The sequence below is a fragment of the Xiphophorus couchianus genome, unplaced genomic scaffold (assembly GCF_001444195.1).
Source record: "Xiphophorus couchianus unplaced genomic scaffold, X_couchianus-1.0 Scaffold1000102, whole genome shotgun sequence".
Lineage (NCBI taxonomy): Eukaryota > Metazoa > Chordata > Actinopteri > Cyprinodontiformes > Poeciliidae > Xiphophorus > Xiphophorus couchianus.
Genome location: NW_020963015.1, coordinates 1,619,076 through 1,637,635, shown reverse-complemented (window position 1 = coordinate 1,637,635; position 18,560 = coordinate 1,619,076). Strand labels below are relative to the sequence as shown.

Here is an 18,560-nt window from a genome sequence, read left to right as displayed (position 1 = left end):
TCAGACAATCTGACGGAAATCTTTCTGAAACACCACTCTTTCAAAATAAAGTCCACACAGATTCTGTTCAACAGCTACTTTTATTCTGAAAGGCCATCCTTAGTGTTCCAGGAAGCAGACAGGTGAGGGGGCGGGGCTAAAGGACCCAACGGCACTCCAGAACCACATTAGCAGGTTCTGGTTCCATCAGGAGCATAAAAACATTCTGTGGCTTTAAGAGGCGGCAAGCGGCCCGGACGGACGGCGCCGCCCTAAAGGACACTTTGTGACATCACAGTTAAATTAAATAAATAGGTGAATTCAGTCAGGATTCATTTAAACAGGCAGAAACACTGACTACAGCTCCCAGGATGCACTGCTGCTGCAGCCGGCGGCAGCGTGGACGGAACCTGGGGAGGCATCAGAACAGACCAGAAAACAGTTCAACCGCCTACCGGGTCAGAACCTTCAGGAGGAACAGAACCGCCAACAGAACCTGAGACTTTCAGAACCGCAGCACAACCATGATTACTGGGTTCTGTTCAGAAGCTGACAGGTCAGAACCAGAGTCCCAGTTCATCAGCAGATGAAGACCCAGGATCGACTGGGTCGGCCGGAACCAGAACCGTAGCAGAACCAGCATGGCCGTGAATATTAATGTTGGCATTGGAACAAGCAGAACTAGCAGAGCTGGATCAGCGCAGCAGCTGATTGGCTTAAACTTCTAAACTAAAGTTCTGCTCTTCACGATGACGAATGGTCGCTAGCTTAGCACTAGCTTTAGCATTAGCATGGCTATTCAGTTGGGTTTTCCTTCCGTCTGCATCTTCCTGTGTTTCCTTCCTACATTTCTTTACAGTGTTTCATTTTAATGTGTCAACGGTTTTTTACAATGTTTTGTTACGATTTGGTCCGATGATTCTTTACGATGTTTTTTATGTTTCTTTACGACCTTTCACCTCTGCTCCTGTGGTGAAAGTGGTGCGTGTGATATACGTAGCGTTTTGTGGCGTCAGCGGCGTTGCCGGCTACCTGGTGATTATGTCGATGACTGAGGAACAAGATTTTAACATAATGCTGACACTGAGCGGCGGGCTAATCGTAGCGTTTAATGCTAATTTTAATCCGAACCGTTTTAGGCAAAACGTCTCAACCATCCAGGTTCTGATCCACAGGACGGGTTCTAGCTGCTGGTTCTGTTCCAGTGGGGCCTGGGGGAGACCACAATGATGTCACACTGGTGCGGAAAGTAGCGAGCAAACGGATGCGTCCTGCCGGGAGGTGGGCGGAGCCCGGCTCAGAACTCCACCTTGCAGGCGGGGAAGGTCTCGTCCTGCATGGCGACGGTGCTGTTGCTGCCCAGCACCGTCACCGCCAGCTGCTGCTGCCGCTTGTGCGTCTCCTGGTACCACTCGTGCATGGCCAGCGAGTCAAAGGTGGGGATGAGGGTCACCTGTAAGTCAGGGGGAGAGACGGATCAGAGGGCAGGTCCAATCTGGAGGAGAGGAAGTTCGGGAAGGCGCCACCCACCGGATCGTCGGGCCAGGTGCTCTTCCCCGCCAGCAGGCCGTCTAGGATCCTCCTCATCGCCGCCTCCTTCGCCGGGTCGTCGCCGCTGATGATGTAATATGAAGCACGCAAGCGTTTGAACAGGCCGTGGTCGACGGTGGAGGAGGCGGAGCCAGACGGCAGGTAAGCCAGGTCCACGTAAACCACAGGACCTTCAGGACCAGCAGAACCTGGCATGAAGGAAGCAGCATTTTGGTCAACAGGTGAGATAGAGCAGGTGAGGATGTGTCAGTCAGAGACCAGCAGAGGGAGCCAAAGGGATTTTCTAAACCAGTGGTCCCCAACCACCGGTCCGCGGACCAATTGGTACCGGGCCGCGCAAGAAATAATGAACTACTTTTATTTTGAAAATCTTAAACCGGATTTTACCGGTTACGTCTTGCGCGTCAAAATTGAGCCAACTTGCAGCAGAATGAGTAACAAAACAACATCTTTACAGTGAACCGTCGCTATTTCGTGGTTCACCTTTCGCGGTCTCTCTGCTTCGCGGATTTGCATCGTGCATTGTGTTCTGCATTCTGATTGGCTAAACAGTCTCTCTGCTTCTTCTCTACCTGTGTGTCAACAACGTTGCGGTTTAATATGTACACCTACGTAAAACAGCTTGTCATATTTAACATAATCGATGGTGGCATGTCGGTTTATAAGAATCTTTTTGCCCAGAAGAAAAAAGAGTGACAACAACCGATAACTATGTTCTTCTCTCGAAAAAACACACCTGCACCGCGGGCTTTAGAAGAAAAAAAAAACCGCTACAGAGCGGAGTCAGGCTGCAGCGGCTCAGTCAGAAGAGCAGTGAAATACACGGGAATCACTATTTGTCCTACTGTACTTTGTTTTGTTGTTTTTCATAATAATTTTTTATTTTCTCCCGTTCTAATCCAATAACTCAGGTCGCGGTGGGGCGGCGCTGATCTCCGCAATTCGGGCACGGGAATCCGCCTTCAGTTCATATTAAAATTATTATTTTACAGTACAGTAGTTATTTGTAAAAAAAAAAAAATGTTTACACAGTACTTTTTATTTGTTAAACAAATGTTTGGGCCTGTAAAAAGGTTTTGTTCTTTGGTTTCAATGCATTATGGAGTATTTTATTGTATAATAATTGTAAAAAAAAAAGGGTTCACTGTACTGCCCCCCGGTCCGTAGCAAAATTGCGAAGGTCCGCGCGACTAGAAAGGTTGAGGACCGCTGTTCTAAACCATCAGATTGCCGAGTGGGAATCAGATTCTACTTTATTGATCCTAAAGGAGAAATTAGTCGACATCCAGAGAGTTAAACATTAAGATAACCAAACATTACCAGAAGTCATATAACATTCATCATGTGCGATTTAAATATGACCTAAATATGATCTAAAGTAAACTGAAAAATAGCTGAGGATAAACGCCTGTTTCCTGCAGGAACATAACCGAAAGAAGAAACAGACTTTCTGATTAGAGGCTAAAGGCTCCAATCAGAAACTGACTCCTTGTCTGGTTCTGGTTTGTCCAGAGATCAGGCTGAAACCATCTAAAGACTCCCAGGACTTCGTCTACCTGACGGTCTTGAAGGCGTGACCTTGGATCCACCAGGCAAACTCCGTGACGAAGGTTTGGAGTTGAGGCCGGTCCTCAGGGAGCCGGGGGAACTGGCTTTGGACCGGCTGCTTCCTGACGTGGTTCTCTGCAGAGGCTTCTTTCTGGCGCCGGACGCCTTAAGGGCTCGGTCAGCCTCGGGGTCGGCCATGCAGGCGCCACGCTGCAGCGGCAGAGGGGGCAGGTCTTTAACCGGTGCAGGTGGCGGGTCGAGTCCCGTCCGCCGCAGGAAGTGCTGACTGGGAAGATCACTGGCCTGACGGAGGAAGCCGGAGTCTTCATCAGAGTCCAGGTCAGCGGTGATGGAGGGACACTCCTCGGTGCTGGGGGGCAAGTCGGAGTCCGTGGCGGTAGGCAGGGAGTCGCTGACCGATGTGGGTGGGGTCTCCTGGCTGCAGGCCGAGGTGGGAGGGGAGGGGTCATTGTCGGATAAGTCTGGTGAGGCACCGGAAGTCGGGTGGTGCTGGAACTCACAAGGAGACACCAGGCAGAGGTCAACATTGTGGGGAACCTCAGAGGGGAGTCCCGATACCCCACGGACATTCTCCCCGGAACCACAGCGTCTGTTCAGGGTGGGCCCACCGGGAAGAATCGTGTTGGCGCATTCTGAGGCACCGGCAGAGGGGACCGGCTCTGAGGAGACCGGGAGGGAACAATCAACCTCGGTGGAGTGGGGGGAGCCGACCTCCGCCGGCATGGACGTCATGGTGGGGGAGGAGTCCCTGGCCGGACTCAGGAGGCTGGAGCATTTATCCTGAGAGGATGTGGAGTTCTCCACACCTTCCCGCAGAGAGCTGACCTCCGAGGTTCTGCATGATCCGGCCTGGTTGTAGTCTTCAAAGCCCAGACTGGATCCCCGGGCGCCCGGGCTGCTGAGACCCAGCGTGTCTTCAGGGGACGGGTGGAAGGGAGTGTGTCCGGCACTGGTTGGAGCAGAGTCTGCAGGAGAAAACAGCTCCAGAGTCTTCTCTACCCGGACTCTGGGGGAACCCTCTGCAACCCGGAACATTGCTGAACTAAGGTCAAAGTTCACGCTGAGGTCACCTTTTGGTGTTCTGGTGATACGTGAGGCGACGCTAACCGGATCCGTCTCAACAGAGTGGAACTTCTCTAGACTCTCTGTGGTGGAGATCTGGTTCCCATTGAGGGAAGTCTCCTTGGATGCCCCAGCAGTTTTTGGGCCTCTGTTCCCGTTGGCATCCTCCAGTTTGTTAAACTCCACTGTAGTGTCCTCGGCAGTTAAAGTCTTCTGGTTTTCCTGGGATCTCGACTTCCTACTCGTCTCCTTGTTGAAGGCATCTTTCTTTGGAAGCATCCCACCCTTTTTCACACTCCCGGTTTTACCCGTAGCTTTCCTTTGTTCAGTAGCTCCGGTTAAGGAAGTGGTTCCATCGGTTCTCTTTATTTCTTTAACCAGTAACTTTGCAGGTTTCTTCTCCTCGGTTCTACCTTCCTTCTTGTTGTCTTTCTTTGGTTCTGGTTTCGCTTCCTTCTTGGTCTTCAGACTTGTGGCGTCCTTCTTTGCAGCTTCCTTCTTCTTTTCAGAGGCCTCTTCTTTCTTGCCAGAAGCAGCAGACACCTTCTCGTCCTTCTTCTTCACATCCTTCTTATCCTCCTTTGATCCATCCCTCTTTGAATTTGGTTTCTCAGCAGCTTTTGTGGTCTTTGGTTTCAGATCTGCATCCTTTATCTGGGTCTTTTCTTCTGCATCCTTGGACGTGGCGTCCCCTCCTGCTTTGGTCTTGGTCTTCAGCTCAGGTTTTCGGACTTCGATCCGTCTGTCTTTCTGTAAGGCACCGTTGGGTCTTGGGTCTTTGGACTGGGACTTGAGACTTTCGCGACTTTCTTGGCGGATCAATGGCTTCTGGGTTTTGGACACTTCCAGTGCCTCCAGACTGACAGTCGGCTGCTTCAGGAAATCCAGATGAGCGAGTTTGTCCAGAGCGTCCAGGATCTTGGCCTGTGGCGTGCAGCCGGGGAAGAGAACTCGGACAATCCGGTCCTGGGTTCTGGATGGGTGCCAGACCAGCAAGGCGCAGATGGACACCCGGCAGGTCAGAGGTAGCTCTGCAGCTCCTGAGTCGGCTTCGTTGGGCCACAGCTGCATCAGAGCCTCCAGGTCCTTGCACCCGCGGACCGGGTTCAAAACATACAGCTCCAGCCGGCCCACTCCCATCTTCTGGAACAGGATCAGCGGCTCTACAGCGGGCCCGCCGGGCCTGCTCAAAGGTTCTGGAGTCACTCCCAGCTTCTGGAGGGTCAGCAGGGCGAGAACCGCCTGGTCACAGCCGCGCAGCTGGCCTGGTACTGGACGGATGGACTTTAGTCTGCCGGGGGCGTTGAAGAACACCACGCCGAGTTCCGGGGACACCAGGTTCCTGACCCGGTTATCCCCGTCCTCCTGGTTCCCCTCGGCCACCTTCCTGAGCAGTAACGCGTTCAGGCCCGGCAGGTTGTCATCGCCTATGTGGGTCAGCAGCACCGAGTCGACTCGGTCCAGGTGCCGGACCAGCTTCCAGAAGCAGGCGCGCGGGTCTGAGCCGCCGTTCACCAGAACATTGAAGCCGTTGACGGCAAAGAAGGCGGAGTCACCGCGGCCCCCGGGGAACACGTAGCAGCAGGGCCGGGACAGCTTGAGGAAGCCGGCAGTGCCAGGCGGCTCCAGGAGGTCAAAGGGCGAGCCGGGCTCCAGCGACTCCGACAGGTACTCCGTGAACTCCTGCAGGCCCTCCATCTCCGGCAGAACCGGGCCCGGGTTGATCCGCATGCAGACCGGGACCTGCAGGTTCTGCAGCTCCGAGTCGGTCCAGAAGCAATGGGCCGGGCAGCTGAGGGTGAGACGGGCCTTCAGAACCGGGTCAGCAGAACCCAGCAGCTCCACCACCTGCAGCACCAGAGACACAACTCTTCAGAAATGGAGCGGAACCAGCTGGCTCTAACCATCAGAACCAGCTGGTTCTAATTATCAGTACCGCTCACCTCGTCACCGGCCAGGATCTGGGCCAGATCCCGACTGGAGAATCCGCCCTGCTGCAGAACCAGCTCTCTGCTGCTCTCCACGCACTGACCCGCCAGAACCAGCAGCTTGTGGCGCGACGGGTCGCAGAGGAGCCGCTGGACCTGAACAGAACCGACGGGTCCGTTAGAGTCCGTCAGAGGTGACAGAGATACAATGAGAGTCTCACCTCTGAGCAGACCAAGCTCTGGGTTGGGTTCAGAACCACTTGGGTGTCCAGAACCTCTCCCCGGTGCTGCAGGGTCCGCTGACCTGCAGGACCAACAGAACATCCATTACACAGCAGGAAGAGTTGGACGGACCGTGCCCTGGGTCAGAACCAGAACCTGGTTACAGAACAGCGGCACCCAGTTCTGCTCATTAGTCTTGTGGTTCAGAAACTGGGTCAGAACCAGAACTGTGGTGGAGACGCTCCTGATGTTCCTGCAGGCGGCTCAGCAGAGACTCAGCTGACCCGGTTCATGAGCTCACACACCCACACACACCCACACCCACACACACAGCAGGAGGGCCAGTAAAGTTCTGGTTCTGGTCGGTCTGCTCACACTGAGGCAGCAGCTGATCTACACTCACCTGCAGGAAGCGCCACCTCATCACAAAGCTCCACCCACTTTAGTTCCTGGTCCATTCATGGCGGTGGGCGGAGCTACTACACCCGCTGTGGCCCCACCCACTATAGTTCTACCCCTGTATCGAGAGGAGCACCTCGTGTGCATAGAGGACCTTTGTTCCTCACCTCGGACGTCTTCAGACAGAAAAGCCGAATGTCTCGACACGAAGAGCTTTAGCTGCTGATCCAGAACCGCAACGTCTAGATCCGCCTGCCAGCAGCGCAAACCTGGAACAGAGACACCACCTGGTCACCATCATCACCATCATCACCAAGTCCTAACAGACCTAGCTGTTGATGAGCTGAACTAGTAAATAAAATGGTGACTAGGATGAGCAGAAATGTTGCTTTGGAATCATTGGCTTCAATATCAATATCTATCACCATAGACTTATGATCAATATCAATTCAAAATACGTCTGACTGTTAATAATGTCACTGAATTCTGATCCAGGAATGCACGGCATTCTGGGGGATGTAGGCAGAGGAAAGCCTGTGGGTGGAAATCAGAAATTAAACTGGAGTCGCTAATCACTTTGGGTCTGCATGGGCTGCAGTTTATCAATGACTAGAACATTTCTGATGAAATCGTGCGCGTCGGTGGAAACCCGGCGTTGTGATCTGAAGCTGAAAATTAGCAAAAGTAGTCAATAGCACGTGGAGTACCATTATTATGTTGACTAATATGGATTGGCTCTATTCAGTATAAAAACATTAATGTATAAGCTAAAATTACCCCAAATGCTAAGGTTAGCTTAAGTGCTACATTTCACTTTCACCAGCATGTGTTTCAAGCTAATTACAGTTGTTAGCTCTTGGATGGCGGCGTGTCAGACCAGCCTTCAGCCTCCATCGTTATTGTAATCTGAGTTAATCCAGAACTTGTCAAGTGAACGCATGTTGATGGAGCCATTTCTCATCACAACAATGGAACTTTAAAATGATCCAGAATGTGAAACTATGAAACTGAAAGGATGAGCAGATAATCTGGAGGTTACAATTTGCCGGCTGCTTATCGGCATCTGCTTTCTGGTTCTGTTTGAGGGTTTTCTGTCCTGTTTTTCTGTAATACTATTATTTATAGATATTAGAGGAAAGAGAGTCTCTACTGCGGCAGGGACTACCAAGAAAAACAGAACCTGAACAGAACCTGAACAAAAGGCCCCGCTAAGCATCAGTTTCCTCACAGAGTGACCCATCGCTTTTTCTTCCTATCTTTGACCAACAAGGTTTCCTGAACAAACAGGAAGTTGGTGTGTAGAAACAGAACTTCCTCTTTCTGTCCAGCAGCGACAGAACCACAGCAGGTTCTCCAGAACCTGGGCTCAGAACCAGTTCTTTTTCAGGTCCAATCAGAACAGCAGTGATCAGAACCAGATGGGTCCAAACTGAGAGCTGCTGCTCCTCGGGAGATTCTACATGGAACTGGGTTCAGTGAATGGACCAGAGGTTCCTTGGGTTCCTCCTGGATGTAATGGTTCTTGATCCTGGACCCAACCTAGGATCACCCGACCACAAACAGAAGTGTTGCTCCTCCAGCTGCAGACGTTCAGAGAAGCTGATCTAGTGTTCTGATCATTTAGAAGAAACCCGTCTTGAAGCGGGTCAGAACCGAGCCACAGCCAGCCGGAACCAGGCTGAACCCGGCCATCTCTGGTTACTAAATCAGATTTGGTCCAGACTCCAGTTTATGTTTCCGGATCAGAATCAGTAATACTGGTTCTGGTTCGGTTCAGTCCTGTAGTTCATAGACACTTTACTCTGAAAAGTCAGCTTCCGATAGAGGAAGCCAGCATGCTAACCCCGATAGCATGGCTCTGTCCGACCACAGAACGTTCTGTTAAGAGTTCAAACCTGCCTCATATTCAACACACTGTGCAGCTCTTCACACCGAACCTAAACCCATGAAAAACCGAACCGGGTCCTGAATTTATCCAGGTCTCCGCGCTGGTCCGATCTGCAGTAGTCGAATGCTTTTATTTTGAAAAGCTCACAGACCTCCCGCCCTACGGTTCGGTTCTTCAGTCCTCCAGAATCCGCTCACCTGCTTCTATCTGTCGCAGTACGAAATCCAGCGGTCCGCTGGGCTGGAGCGCTCCCACTACGACCAGAACCGAGTGATCCGCAGCCGCTGCGGGCCGAGAAGAACTGGGACCGCCGCCCCGCTGCGCCGCCATCACTGACTGCTTGCAGCCAACGTCATTCCGCACGTTGACGCTCAGCACCGCCCTGGTAGGAGGAGTCAGAAACATGAATACGGGAAGAGTCCTGTGGAGGCGGGTGGACGGCTTCATTGCAGCCAATCAGAGACCACAATGATTTCGGCCCAGTTGGAATTGAATCCAGAATGAAGGTTGCATTCTGAGTGGACTTAAGCAAACTCAAGCAGAATAACAAGAAAGGCCTCCAATGTAGCCAGCAAAGCGAAACTATGAACATATTCCTGCTTTCTTTCACGTAACTTGGAAACTGTTTCCACTTCAATCAGTCTCCCGGCATGTACTGACTTTTCCCACACTCCCCTGGTCACCTGAATGCCTCGTGTTTCTCGCTGAGAAACCTCTGGCCTCAAACGGCTTTGGTGTCCGGTTCTGGATCTGTCGGAGCTCCGCAGGAAGACAAAGTAATACTTTGGTATTAACTTGAACTGGTCCGGCTCCAGAGTTTGAGACAAACAAATATTAATGTGTTTTCATTGATACAGCTCCGCTCGTTAGGGGTCAGATTAAACATGATGAGAAATCTGTTTTAGCCTCATTGTGATGAGACAGGATGACATTAGGAAGACTTTTAAAAAGGGACTACACTAAAGGGTGAGCTGCGCGTACTACAAAACGTGTTGATGACGTGTTTCCGCCACTAGAAGAGCTACGATAGACGTCAGCAGTAATTTTCCCCACTCCGCTGTGAAGCCGTTCTTGTTTTCAGTGACTGCCTGTTTTTTCTTACAGCTCTCGGAGCCCCTGAACGCCTCACCGGGGTCAACATGGCGACACCTCTGCCTAGCAGATGCAGCTTCTTCGTCCAGAAGAAAAACCGCTTCTGTAAGATGGTCCCCGGAAAGGGGCGGAGCTTCTGCGGAGAGCACGCGACCATGGTGAGCCACGTGATTCAGTAGCTACTTCCTAAAAAGATCTTATCTGGATCGGTGCCGCTGATCAGCAGTGATGTCATTAAAGCTGTGACGTGTTTCCTGTTTCAGGAGGAGGGGGTCGGTGGCAGCAGGAGGATCACGTGTCCACTGGACCCCAAGCAGTGAGTCCTGGTTCTGATCTGTCTGAGTCAGACTGGAACCGGGTCGGTAATCAGAATCTGTTCTGTCAACAGCACCGTGGCCCAACAGAACCTGGAGAAGCACCTGAAGAAATGCAACTCTAGAGAGAAACCCCGACCTGTGAGAACATCCAACCTTCATCCATCCATTCAACCATCCAACCACCCAACCCTCTTTCTCTCTCTCCAGGTCTACTATGTGGAGAACATCAATGCAGGACGAGTTGATAGAGATCAGGAGTTTCCAGAGGTAACAGAGCTGATGATGATGATGATGATGATGATGATGATGATGATGATGAAGGTGTGTATCAGGTGTCTCTGGCTGAGCGCAGCAGAGCAGATCTGGAGTCTCTGGTGGAGAAACTGAAGGCAGCTGCTGAAGGTGAGTTTCTGTTGCCAGGTAACCAGGTAACCAGGAAGTGACCTGGTTACTCCATGTCCCCTGCAGGTCTTCAGCAGGACATGGAGGACAGGACGCTGTCCCATCCCATCCTCCAGGAAGAACTGTCTGACCCAAAGAACGGAGGCTCCGCCCACAAACACCTGAAGCAACAGGTGAGGACAGACACCACTGGAGACGAACCAATCCACGAGCCGGTCATCTATGGGGGGGCGGAGCCTGTCTGACGGACAGGTGTGTTCAGGCCTCCCTCCTAGGTCACCTGCAGGAGCTGGGTCTGCTCAGCAGGGGGCGCTGCTTTGTGGAGTTCGGCGCCGGCCGGGGCAAGCTGTCCCACTGGATCCACCGGGCCCTGCAGAACCCTGAGGGTCAGGGGGTCGCCATGGAAACCAGCCAGGACCTCCAGCTGCTGCTGGTGGAGCGCTGCAGCACCCGCTTTAAGGTAGAAGAACCAGGGAACCAGAACCGGTCCGGATCAGATAAATATTTATGTAAATCCATGAAACTGACCAGAACTAGAACCGGACCCACCCCTCTGACTTTTTCCCTTCTTCAGGTGGATGGGAAGCACCAGGGTTCTGCCGACCCGTTTGAGCGGCTACAGGTGGACATTCAGCACCTGGACCTAAGTAAGAACCAGCATCTTCTGGGGCTCTACATTACTGGTTCTGACCCGGTTCTGACCAGGTTCTATGCAGGTAAAGTTCCGGTGCTGAGGGAGAAAGCGCTGCCGTTGGTGGGAGTCGGGAAGCATCTCTGCGGAGCGGCGACAGGTGAGACCTGCAGGTCCAATTCAGCTGCTAGATCCCGGTTCTGCTTCTGGTTCTGCCCCCAGATCTGGCCCTGCGCTGCCTACTGGACACGGCCGGAGCCCAATCAGACACCCAGCCGCTTCCCAAGAGCGTCAGAGGGCCAGAATCCGGCACTGGTACCGGTCCGGTTCTGGGCCTGACCGTGGCATTATGCTGCCACCACCGCTGTGAATGGCGTCACTACGTGGGTCAGCAGTTCTTCCTCCAGAGAGGACTCGGACCCGCCGAGTTCTCCGCTTTCTGCCGCATGTCCAGCTGGGCCACCTGTGGCCCGCCGGCCAATCACAACGGAACAACCAGTCAGAGCGGAGCGGCCAAACAGAGCGGAGCGGCTGAGGATCATGAAGAAGCGGAGCGGCTGGCGGTGCTAAGCAGGTAAAGCTTTCAGTTCTGCTGGAGGCTCTGGAGCAGTAGTACCTCCTGGTACTGATCTATCCTCCTGTGGTTCTGCAGGTTCTGGTCGGCGGCGGAGCGGGAGCATCTGGGTCGGCTCTGTAAGCTGCTGATCGACAGCGGTAGGCGGGACTTCCTGCAGACCAGAGGCTTCAGCAGCCGTCTGATTGGCTACGCACACGCAGAGGTGACCTTGGAGAATGTCCTGCTGACCGCCCTGCCCTCGTCCTGATGGACTTGTTCGGTTCTGGCCTGGTTCACGCCCTGCTGGACCGGACCTGTTAGGGTCTGGTTCCTGTCCGGAACCAGCAGCTGTAATAAAACGTCAGTCTGTGGATCAGAATCCATTTATTAAAGTCAAACTTGATCAGCTCCAGTTTCTTGTTTCAATTCTGTCTTTTGATCCAAACCGGGTTCTGGTTCTGATCCGGTTCGCCGGAATCAGGAAGTAGAGGGACCGGGCTGTACCGGGTCATGTCTGGGCTGGTCTTCATCTGTCTCTGAAAGGTCCAGAACAGAAAGACGTCAAAACCTTGGTATGAACCCGCCGGCCCGGTTAGTGGTACCGTTAGACCGTGATCAACATGGAGGTTAATGTTTGGGTCTGATGGTTCCGTTAATCCAGTTAGTGGGTCAGGTTCTGCCGAGGCAACCTGGTTACAGTTGCAGACCAGTTTACTAGATAGAGTTAGAGTCCAGAACCGGCGATGCCATCAGAACCGACAGTACTAACGGTGGAGTCGGTGCGCATTCAGCACGGCGTAGTTTCTCTTCCGGGCCTCCTGGATGTAGGTGAGCATGAAGTCCCGTCCAAACATCTCCCGGTCATCTTCGCCGTCCTCCGTCCTCAGAGGCAGAGACACGTCTACAATCAGAGGGTTGTCCCGGAAATTCACAAACCTGTCCACAAGAGACGGCGCAGAATCAGCCTGAGACTGAGACATGAGAGACCAACCTGAGACTGACGCACTGAAGATTGCCCAACTAGGGCAATCTGTCCTGCGGTTCGACTACCCTGTCTAATCCTGAGTTACCATCTACATTCTCAGACACTTTGACAATTTTTAGAAAGTCTTTTGATTTTGCCAAATTGTTTGATGGCTTTTTGTCAGTTCTGGTTCTGGAGCAGCTCAGAACCATACTTGTTGTCTCATAGGGACCTGTAGGTCTTGGACATGTTCGTCTCCAACAGCTGAACCAAATGGGTGGCTCGTCTAGAGGCTTCAGCTGAAGACGATTTTCATTTGTTTGATCAGGCTGTTGGAACGCTTCAGAGACAAACAGTCAATGGAGACAGATGAACAGGTGTACCTGAGGTTGGTCATGTCCTCCATCAGGGACGGGATGTCCCTCAGCCTATTGCTGCTGAGGACCAGCGTGTCCAATCTGGACATCCTGCTGATGTTCTCTGGCAGGGTCTGCAGCTCATTCCTCTGCAGCCACAGCGTCTGCAGCGTCTGCATCCTGACGACAGACATGTCCCATTGGTCCACTAGGCCACATGGGGGCGGAGCTCAGTGCCACGGGAGGCGTAGCCCAGGTGTTCCTACCTGTGGATGTCGTCAGGTAACCGCTGCAGGCGGTTGCCCCCCATGTCGAGCCACTCCAGTGCCGGCAGGGCGACTACACAATCTGGCAGGGAGACGAAGTCGTTCATGGACAGGTCCAGGTGCTGCAGCCGCACCAAGTTCCTGAGCTGGAGACCGACAGAGCTGGATCAACTGGACCGAACCTAGACTGGTCTGGTACCTGGACTGGTACCTGGAATGGTACATGGAATGGTACCTGGAATGGGACCTGGTCTGGAACCTGGAATGGTACCTGGAATGGGACCTGGTCTGGTACCTGGAATGGTACATGGAAGGGGACCTGGTCTGGTACCTGGAATGGGACCTGGAAGGGGACCTGGTCTGGGATCTGGTCTGGGACCTGGAATGGTACATGGAATGGGACCTGGTCTGGTACCTGGAATGGGACCTGGTCTGGGATCTGGAATGGGACCTGGTCTGGGATCTGGAATGGTACCTGGAATGGTACCTGGTCTGGGACCTGGAACGATACCTGGAATGGGACCTCGAATGGTACCTGGTCTGGGACCTGGTCTGGTACCTGGAATAGGACCTGGAATGGTACCTAGTCTGGGACCGGCAATGGTACCTGGTCTGGGACCTGGAATGAGACCTGGAATGGTACCTGGAATGAGACCTGGATTGGGACCTGGTCTGGGACCTGCAATGGTTCCTGGAAAGGGACCTAGTCTGGGATCTGGGCTGGGACCTGGAATGGGACCTGGAATTAGATCTGGAATGGTACCTGGAATGAGACCTGGAATGAGACCTAGTCTGGTATCTGGTCTGGTACCTGGAATGAGACCTAGTCTGGTATCTGGTCTGGTACCTGGAATGGGACCTGGAATGGGACCTGGAATGAGTCCTGGATGGGGACCTGGTCTGGGACCTGGAATGGTACGTGGAACCATACCTGGAATGGGACCTGGAATGAGACCTGGAATGGTACCTGGAATGAGACCTGGTCTGGGACCTGGAATGAGACCTGGAATGGTACCTGGAATGAGACCTGGATTGGGACCTGGTCTGGGATCTGGAATGGTTCCTGGAATGGGACCTGGTCTGGGTCCTGGAACGGTACCTGGAATGGTATCTGGTCTGGGATCTGGAATGGGACCTGGTCCGGTACCTGGTCTGGGACCTGGAATGGAACCTGGTCTGGGACCTGGAATGGTACGTGGAATGATACCTGGAATGGGACCTGGAATGAGACCTGGAATGGTACCTGGAATGAGACCTGGATTGGGACCTGGTCTGGGATCTGGAATGGTTCCTGGAATGGGACCTGGTCTGGGTCCTGGAACGGTACCTGGAATGGTATCTGGTCTGGGATCTGGTCTGGGACCTGGTCTGGTACCTGGAATAGTACTTGGAATGGGACCTGGTCTGGTATCTGGAATGGGACCTGGTCCTGTACCTGGAATGGGACCTGGTCCAGAACCTGGTCTGGTACCTAGCCCGGTACCTGGTACGATACCTGGAATGATACCTGGAATGATACCTGGTCTGGGAGCTCCTTCAGGTCCCGGTTCATGGCCAGCTCCAGCCTCTCTAGACTCTCACAGCCACCGAGTTCTTCAGGAACGACTTGGATCTGGTTGTAGCTCAGCAGCAGCTCTCTGATCTGGGTCAGCTTCCCTGAGACGAGAACCGGGTCACGACAGGTGTTCAGAGGCCGGGTCCGGATAGACCCACTATGGGTCAATTGGGCCCAGGCGGTGCTCACCGATCTGCTGCGGTATCTCTGTGACGGCGTTCCGGGACAGGTCCAGAACCAAGAGGTTCTGGAAGCTGCAGATGAATGGCGGAACCTTCAGCAGGCCGGTTCTGTGGATCTGCCACTCCTGGACCTGGACGAACCGGACCAGACATGCCGGCAGGTTCTGAGACAAACACAGATGGGTCAACGGGATGTTCTGGACCAGCGAACCGAGGCGGTCCCTGGGCTGTACCTTCCACTCCTCTTGTTCTATCCGGAGAACCAGCCGTCCGTCTTCCGTCTGCAGCTTTTCCCTGAGGCGGGCCAGAACCGCCCGGTCCTCCCAGACCCGGACACTCAGCCTGGCCCAGAACGGGTCACAGCAGTTAGGAACTGGGCCCACCAGAACCCAACCACCGATCCTGGTTCTGAAGAACCTCTGATCCCACTTTGATTCTGAACACCATTCACCTGGTCCAGCCTGGTCTAGTTCTTATGCAGAGGAGCTTGTGAACTGGGACCAGTATGTGGAGCCATACTGGTCCCAGTTCAGACAGATTCAAGGTGTCCAAACACAAACAGGACTCAGGGCTGAAGACGTCATAACTCTGTTACCATGACAAACACCTGACGCTGCTCGCTGGGCGTGAATGACCGGGAATAAACCAATGATAATATCAACCTATAGGAGTGAGTGGGCGGGGTCTAACCTGCTTGTGGCCCCGCCCCTGGACGGTCTCCTCCTCTGCTCCTCCTCCTCCTTCCGTCTCTGGATCCGCGTCTCCCACAGAGCTTTGATGGAGCTCACAGAGCCGCACGCCGCCACGCCCACCATGATGTCACGGCGCACAGGACGACCTCTGACCTCTGGACGTCTGCCTCAACCTCTGCTGAGGACGCAGGAGGACAGCAATGGACCCAGAGTGGCGTTCAGGGACGAGGTGGCGGTTTGGGAGTTTAAACTGGCTGTTGGTGCTTCAGGTTATGTGGCGTTTAAACGCTGGGATGAATCAACCTGCAACGGAAAATCAGCGAGAATCTCTGAACGGGCTGAGCACAGATGTGAATTCGTCGATGCCTCATTGGACTCCAACGTTACGTCGCCGCCATTTTGAATGTGGCAGTAGAGCGATGGGAGCTCCATACTTCATGTTCTTGTTGTTTCAATCGCTTTCCAGTAAAAACTGGATAAACTTGACCCATTAGCATTTCATTTCACAGGTAAGAATGAGAGAAAATAATGTAATTTTATGAGCAGAATTTCTTGGCTTTGCGGCTAGAATTTAGCTTCTAAACAGCCAAGAAATATTTCCCAGGTACATAACTGGGCCAAAGAAACCACTCTGGTTATAATTTTGTTAGCTTAGCTAACTTTCATACTGTGTAGTTTTATTAACAAGAGAAAGCTGATGACCAGAGGGTTTTAGAGGTCAGTCAGGATCAGCACCGACTGTTTTTCTCCAGTCTTCTGTTTCAAAATGTCGATGTTTAACTATGTTGTAAAGATGCTCAAGTCAATGCCCCTATTTGTTAAAAATGTATGTTTTTTCAAAATGTGAAGGAGTCACGATTTAATGTTCTATTAAGATGTTAGATTATTTGTCTTTTATCTTTGGCTTTAGCCACCAGGACGTCACTGGACTGCTCCCAGTTTGACCAGCAGACTGAACCCGGTGTTGGCAGTACAGATAAATCTGTATTTAATGTACAACTTTTCTCTTTTACTTTTTGTGTGTTTTTATGTTCATGAATACACTCCAGTGTGTGTCTTCATTAATGTCGATATAAAAAGGATTGATGAGAATCAGTTGTACCAAATATAACACTGTGCTCTTTAAACAATTAATCACATCAAAAAGTTAGAAATATTGTCTTTAGTGCTTTTCTTTAATTCCCAAATATATTAGGGTGTGACAGAATGTGTTAATGACGAGCATTAACTTAAAATACTTTGTACAACCATGCTTTATAAAGTTAAGTCCATTTACACTGAACAAAAATATAAAGCCCCGTGTCAAATATAAGAGTTTTATGAACATGTGGGTTACGCAATATATAGAGAAACTCAAAATACACTTTCAGTAATTACTGATCTTCATATCAGCATCGATGACATCGTGGTTCGGCCGTTTGTAGCGGATCGACAGTCCTGATCAGGGTCAGGCTGAGGAATCCGATTCTGACCCAGTTGGCTTCCCGTAGGCGGTTACAGACAGTCTGAGGTTTGATGCGTCTGTTGTTCAGACCAATAGTCTCATCAGCTGAGTGTCGCTGGTCTGAGCCGATCCTCAGACGGACGAGCCGACGTGGCCGTCTGGTGCTGAGCGGTCAGACGAGGATGAGGAGGATCTGCAGTCTGTTGGAAACCAACTCTTAAAGGGCCAACGGTCCGATAACGGACCATTATCGGACCGTCGGTACGGCGTCCTGCATCCAACATGCCAACGGCTCCCACATAACATCTGAGGCTTTATGACTTCTGACATAATGTGACATTTTGGGGCCTTTTATTGTCCAGGCCAAGGATTGTCCAGCTGTTGCTCATTTTGTCTGACCACCCAGTGGACATGTCCCACAATGCACCGAGTAAAACAACAACTCACTGAGTAACGCTCACTGACAGGAAGTTGGATTAAATATTATACACAGTTCAAGAGAAATATTACTTTGGTACAATAAAATGTCAGCAATGCTCATTTACAGTTAACTCCACATGGCAACAACATCTGACATGAGGCCTTTAGATTTTTGTTCGGTACAATTATATTAGCTTAATGGCACATACTGTGGATCATATTCAATATGGTGGACGCTGTGACATATAGCAGCAATGAGCGGACTGGCTCATTCATGTCTATGGGGCTGAGAACCAGGCTGCAGGATTCTCCCATTTCTCCCACAGCTCCCAGTCCAGTCCTAAATCAGAGATTGACCTGCTGATAGTGACTGAGAGGAAACAGACCCCATTGCTAGGCAGTAGACCCCGTTACTAGGCTGACACAGTGATTGGTTGCAAGGCGGAACCAAACTGTCCCAGCAATCAGCTGATCATTGAATCTGGATTCAGAAAGTGAGTCTTGATGATGAAACTAAAATTAAACACGTTTGATCGGCTCATTTGCATCCTCATCATATAGACACGTTATTGACATTGCATCGCACTAGCAGTCACTGCTAATTACTGCTGGCTAGTCTGAAGGAACTGAGTGGGGAGGAGCTGTGTCTGGAAGGCGGGGCTAAGTCCACCTAGGTGTTTAACAGCTGGGAGGTTGAATCAAAGCAACTCTAAAAACGTGAAGGAAAGATTTTACCTGATTCTGGCCCTTTAAAAACCACAAACTGCTGGAAATGTGAGCAGCTCGGCTTCTGTGATCCAGTTTTAAACTGGACCTCCGGTACCAGCAGGCTGTTTTATCTGGGTCTCTGAAGAACCAGAGTCCAGTTGGCCGGTTCTGGAACCCAGACTGTTAGTAAAAGTTCTGATTCTCACCTTGGAGCTCTGCCGCCGTCCTTCATGCTGCAACCCAACCTCCGAACTGCTGGCCAAGAATAGACTGGGTCACGTGACCCGAAAGGATCTGACTGCAACTGCTTCCTGTAGGAATGTGTTCAAGGGTTAGTCTGTGTAAAACTAGAGTCTCCTTGTTGTTGGACCAGAACC

At 51.9% G+C, this 18,560-nt stretch overlaps 2 protein-coding genes and 1 long non-coding RNA gene across 9 annotated transcripts; 2 read left to right on the top strand and 1 right to left on the bottom strand.

Annotated features, from left to right (window-relative positions):
- Positions 1 to 61: 61 nt before the first annotated feature.
- On the bottom strand, positions 62 to 18,490 carry lrrc39 (leucine rich repeat containing 39). Of its 7 annotated transcripts, none has more exons than XM_028011847.1 (14): positions 18,390 to 18,490; positions 15,610 to 15,914; positions 15,153 to 15,261; positions 14,927 to 15,083; positions 14,690 to 14,838; positions 13,183 to 13,328; positions 12,944 to 13,096; positions 12,366 to 12,532; positions 6,878 to 6,979; positions 6,311 to 6,393; positions 6,105 to 6,245; positions 3,087 to 6,009; positions 1,510 to 1,718; positions 62 to 1,432 (listed from the first exon to the last, which is right to left on the bottom strand). In XM_028011847.1, exons 2-14 carry the CDS (start codon positions 15,732 to 15,734, stop codon positions 1,277 to 1,279), a joined length of 4,620 nt encoding a protein of 1,539 aa, XP_027867648.1. In that variant the 5' UTR covers positions 15,735 to 15,914; positions 18,390 to 18,490; the 3' UTR covers positions 62 to 1,276. The 7 variants fall into 7 exon arrangements, with proteins under 7 accessions (XP_027867648.1, XP_027867649.1, XP_027867652.1 ...); XM_028011848.1 differs by having other exon boundaries at positions 14,702 to 14,838; XM_028011851.1 differs by lacking the exons at positions 14,690 to 14,838; positions 14,927 to 15,083; positions 15,153 to 15,261; positions 15,610 to 15,914; positions 18,390 to 18,490 and adding an exon at positions 13,718 to 13,725.
- trmt13 (tRNA methyltransferase 13) lies at positions 9,246 to 11,969 on the top strand. Its single transcript, XM_028011938.1, has 12 exons — positions 9,246 to 9,374; positions 9,703 to 9,848; positions 9,954 to 10,006; positions 10,079 to 10,145; positions 10,215 to 10,274; positions 10,340 to 10,409; positions 10,476 to 10,582; positions 10,672 to 10,869; positions 10,984 to 11,056; positions 11,126 to 11,200; positions 11,263 to 11,614; positions 11,693 to 11,969. The coding sequence occupies exons 2-12, from the start codon at positions 9,738 to 9,740 to the stop codon at positions 11,862 to 11,864; spliced, it is 1,338 nt and encodes a 445-aa protein (XP_027867739.1). The 5' UTR covers positions 9,246 to 9,374; positions 9,703 to 9,737; the 3' UTR covers positions 11,865 to 11,969.
- Positions 15,921 to 17,994, top strand: LOC114141446 (uncharacterized). The gene is made up of 2 exons (XR_003594841.1): positions 15,921 to 16,120; positions 16,522 to 17,994. It is a non-coding gene; the product is annotated as an uncharacterized LOC114141446 (long non-coding RNA).
- Positions 18,491 to 18,560: the final 70 nt, after the last annotated feature.

Bases quoted from the DNA above. Each gene is read 5' to 3' on its own strand.
- lrrc39 (XM_028011847.1), bottom strand. From the start codon at position 15,734: ATGGTGGGCGTGGCGGCGTGCGGCTCTGTGAGCTCCATCAAAGCTCTG. The intron at 13,097-13,182 runs GTAGGAACACCT...GTCTGTCGTCAG, and splicing joins TTACCTGACGACATCCACAG to GATGCAGACGCTGCAGACGC. The intron at 1,433-1,509 runs GTGGGTGGCGCC...CCTGACTTACAG, and splicing joins GCACCTGGCCCGACGATCCG to GTGACCCTCATCCCCACCTT.
- trmt13 (XM_028011938.1), top strand. From the start codon at position 9,738: ATGGCGACACCTCTGCCTAGCAGATGCAGCTTCTTCGTCCAGAAGAAA. The intron at 9,849-9,953 runs GTGAGCCACGTG...TTCCTGTTTCAG, and splicing joins GCGGAGAGCACGCGACCATG to GAGGAGGGGGTCGGTGGCAG. The intron at 11,201-11,262 runs GTGAGACCTGCA...TTCTGCCCCCAG, and splicing joins TCTCTGCGGAGCGGCGACAG to ATCTGGCCCTGCGCTGCCTA.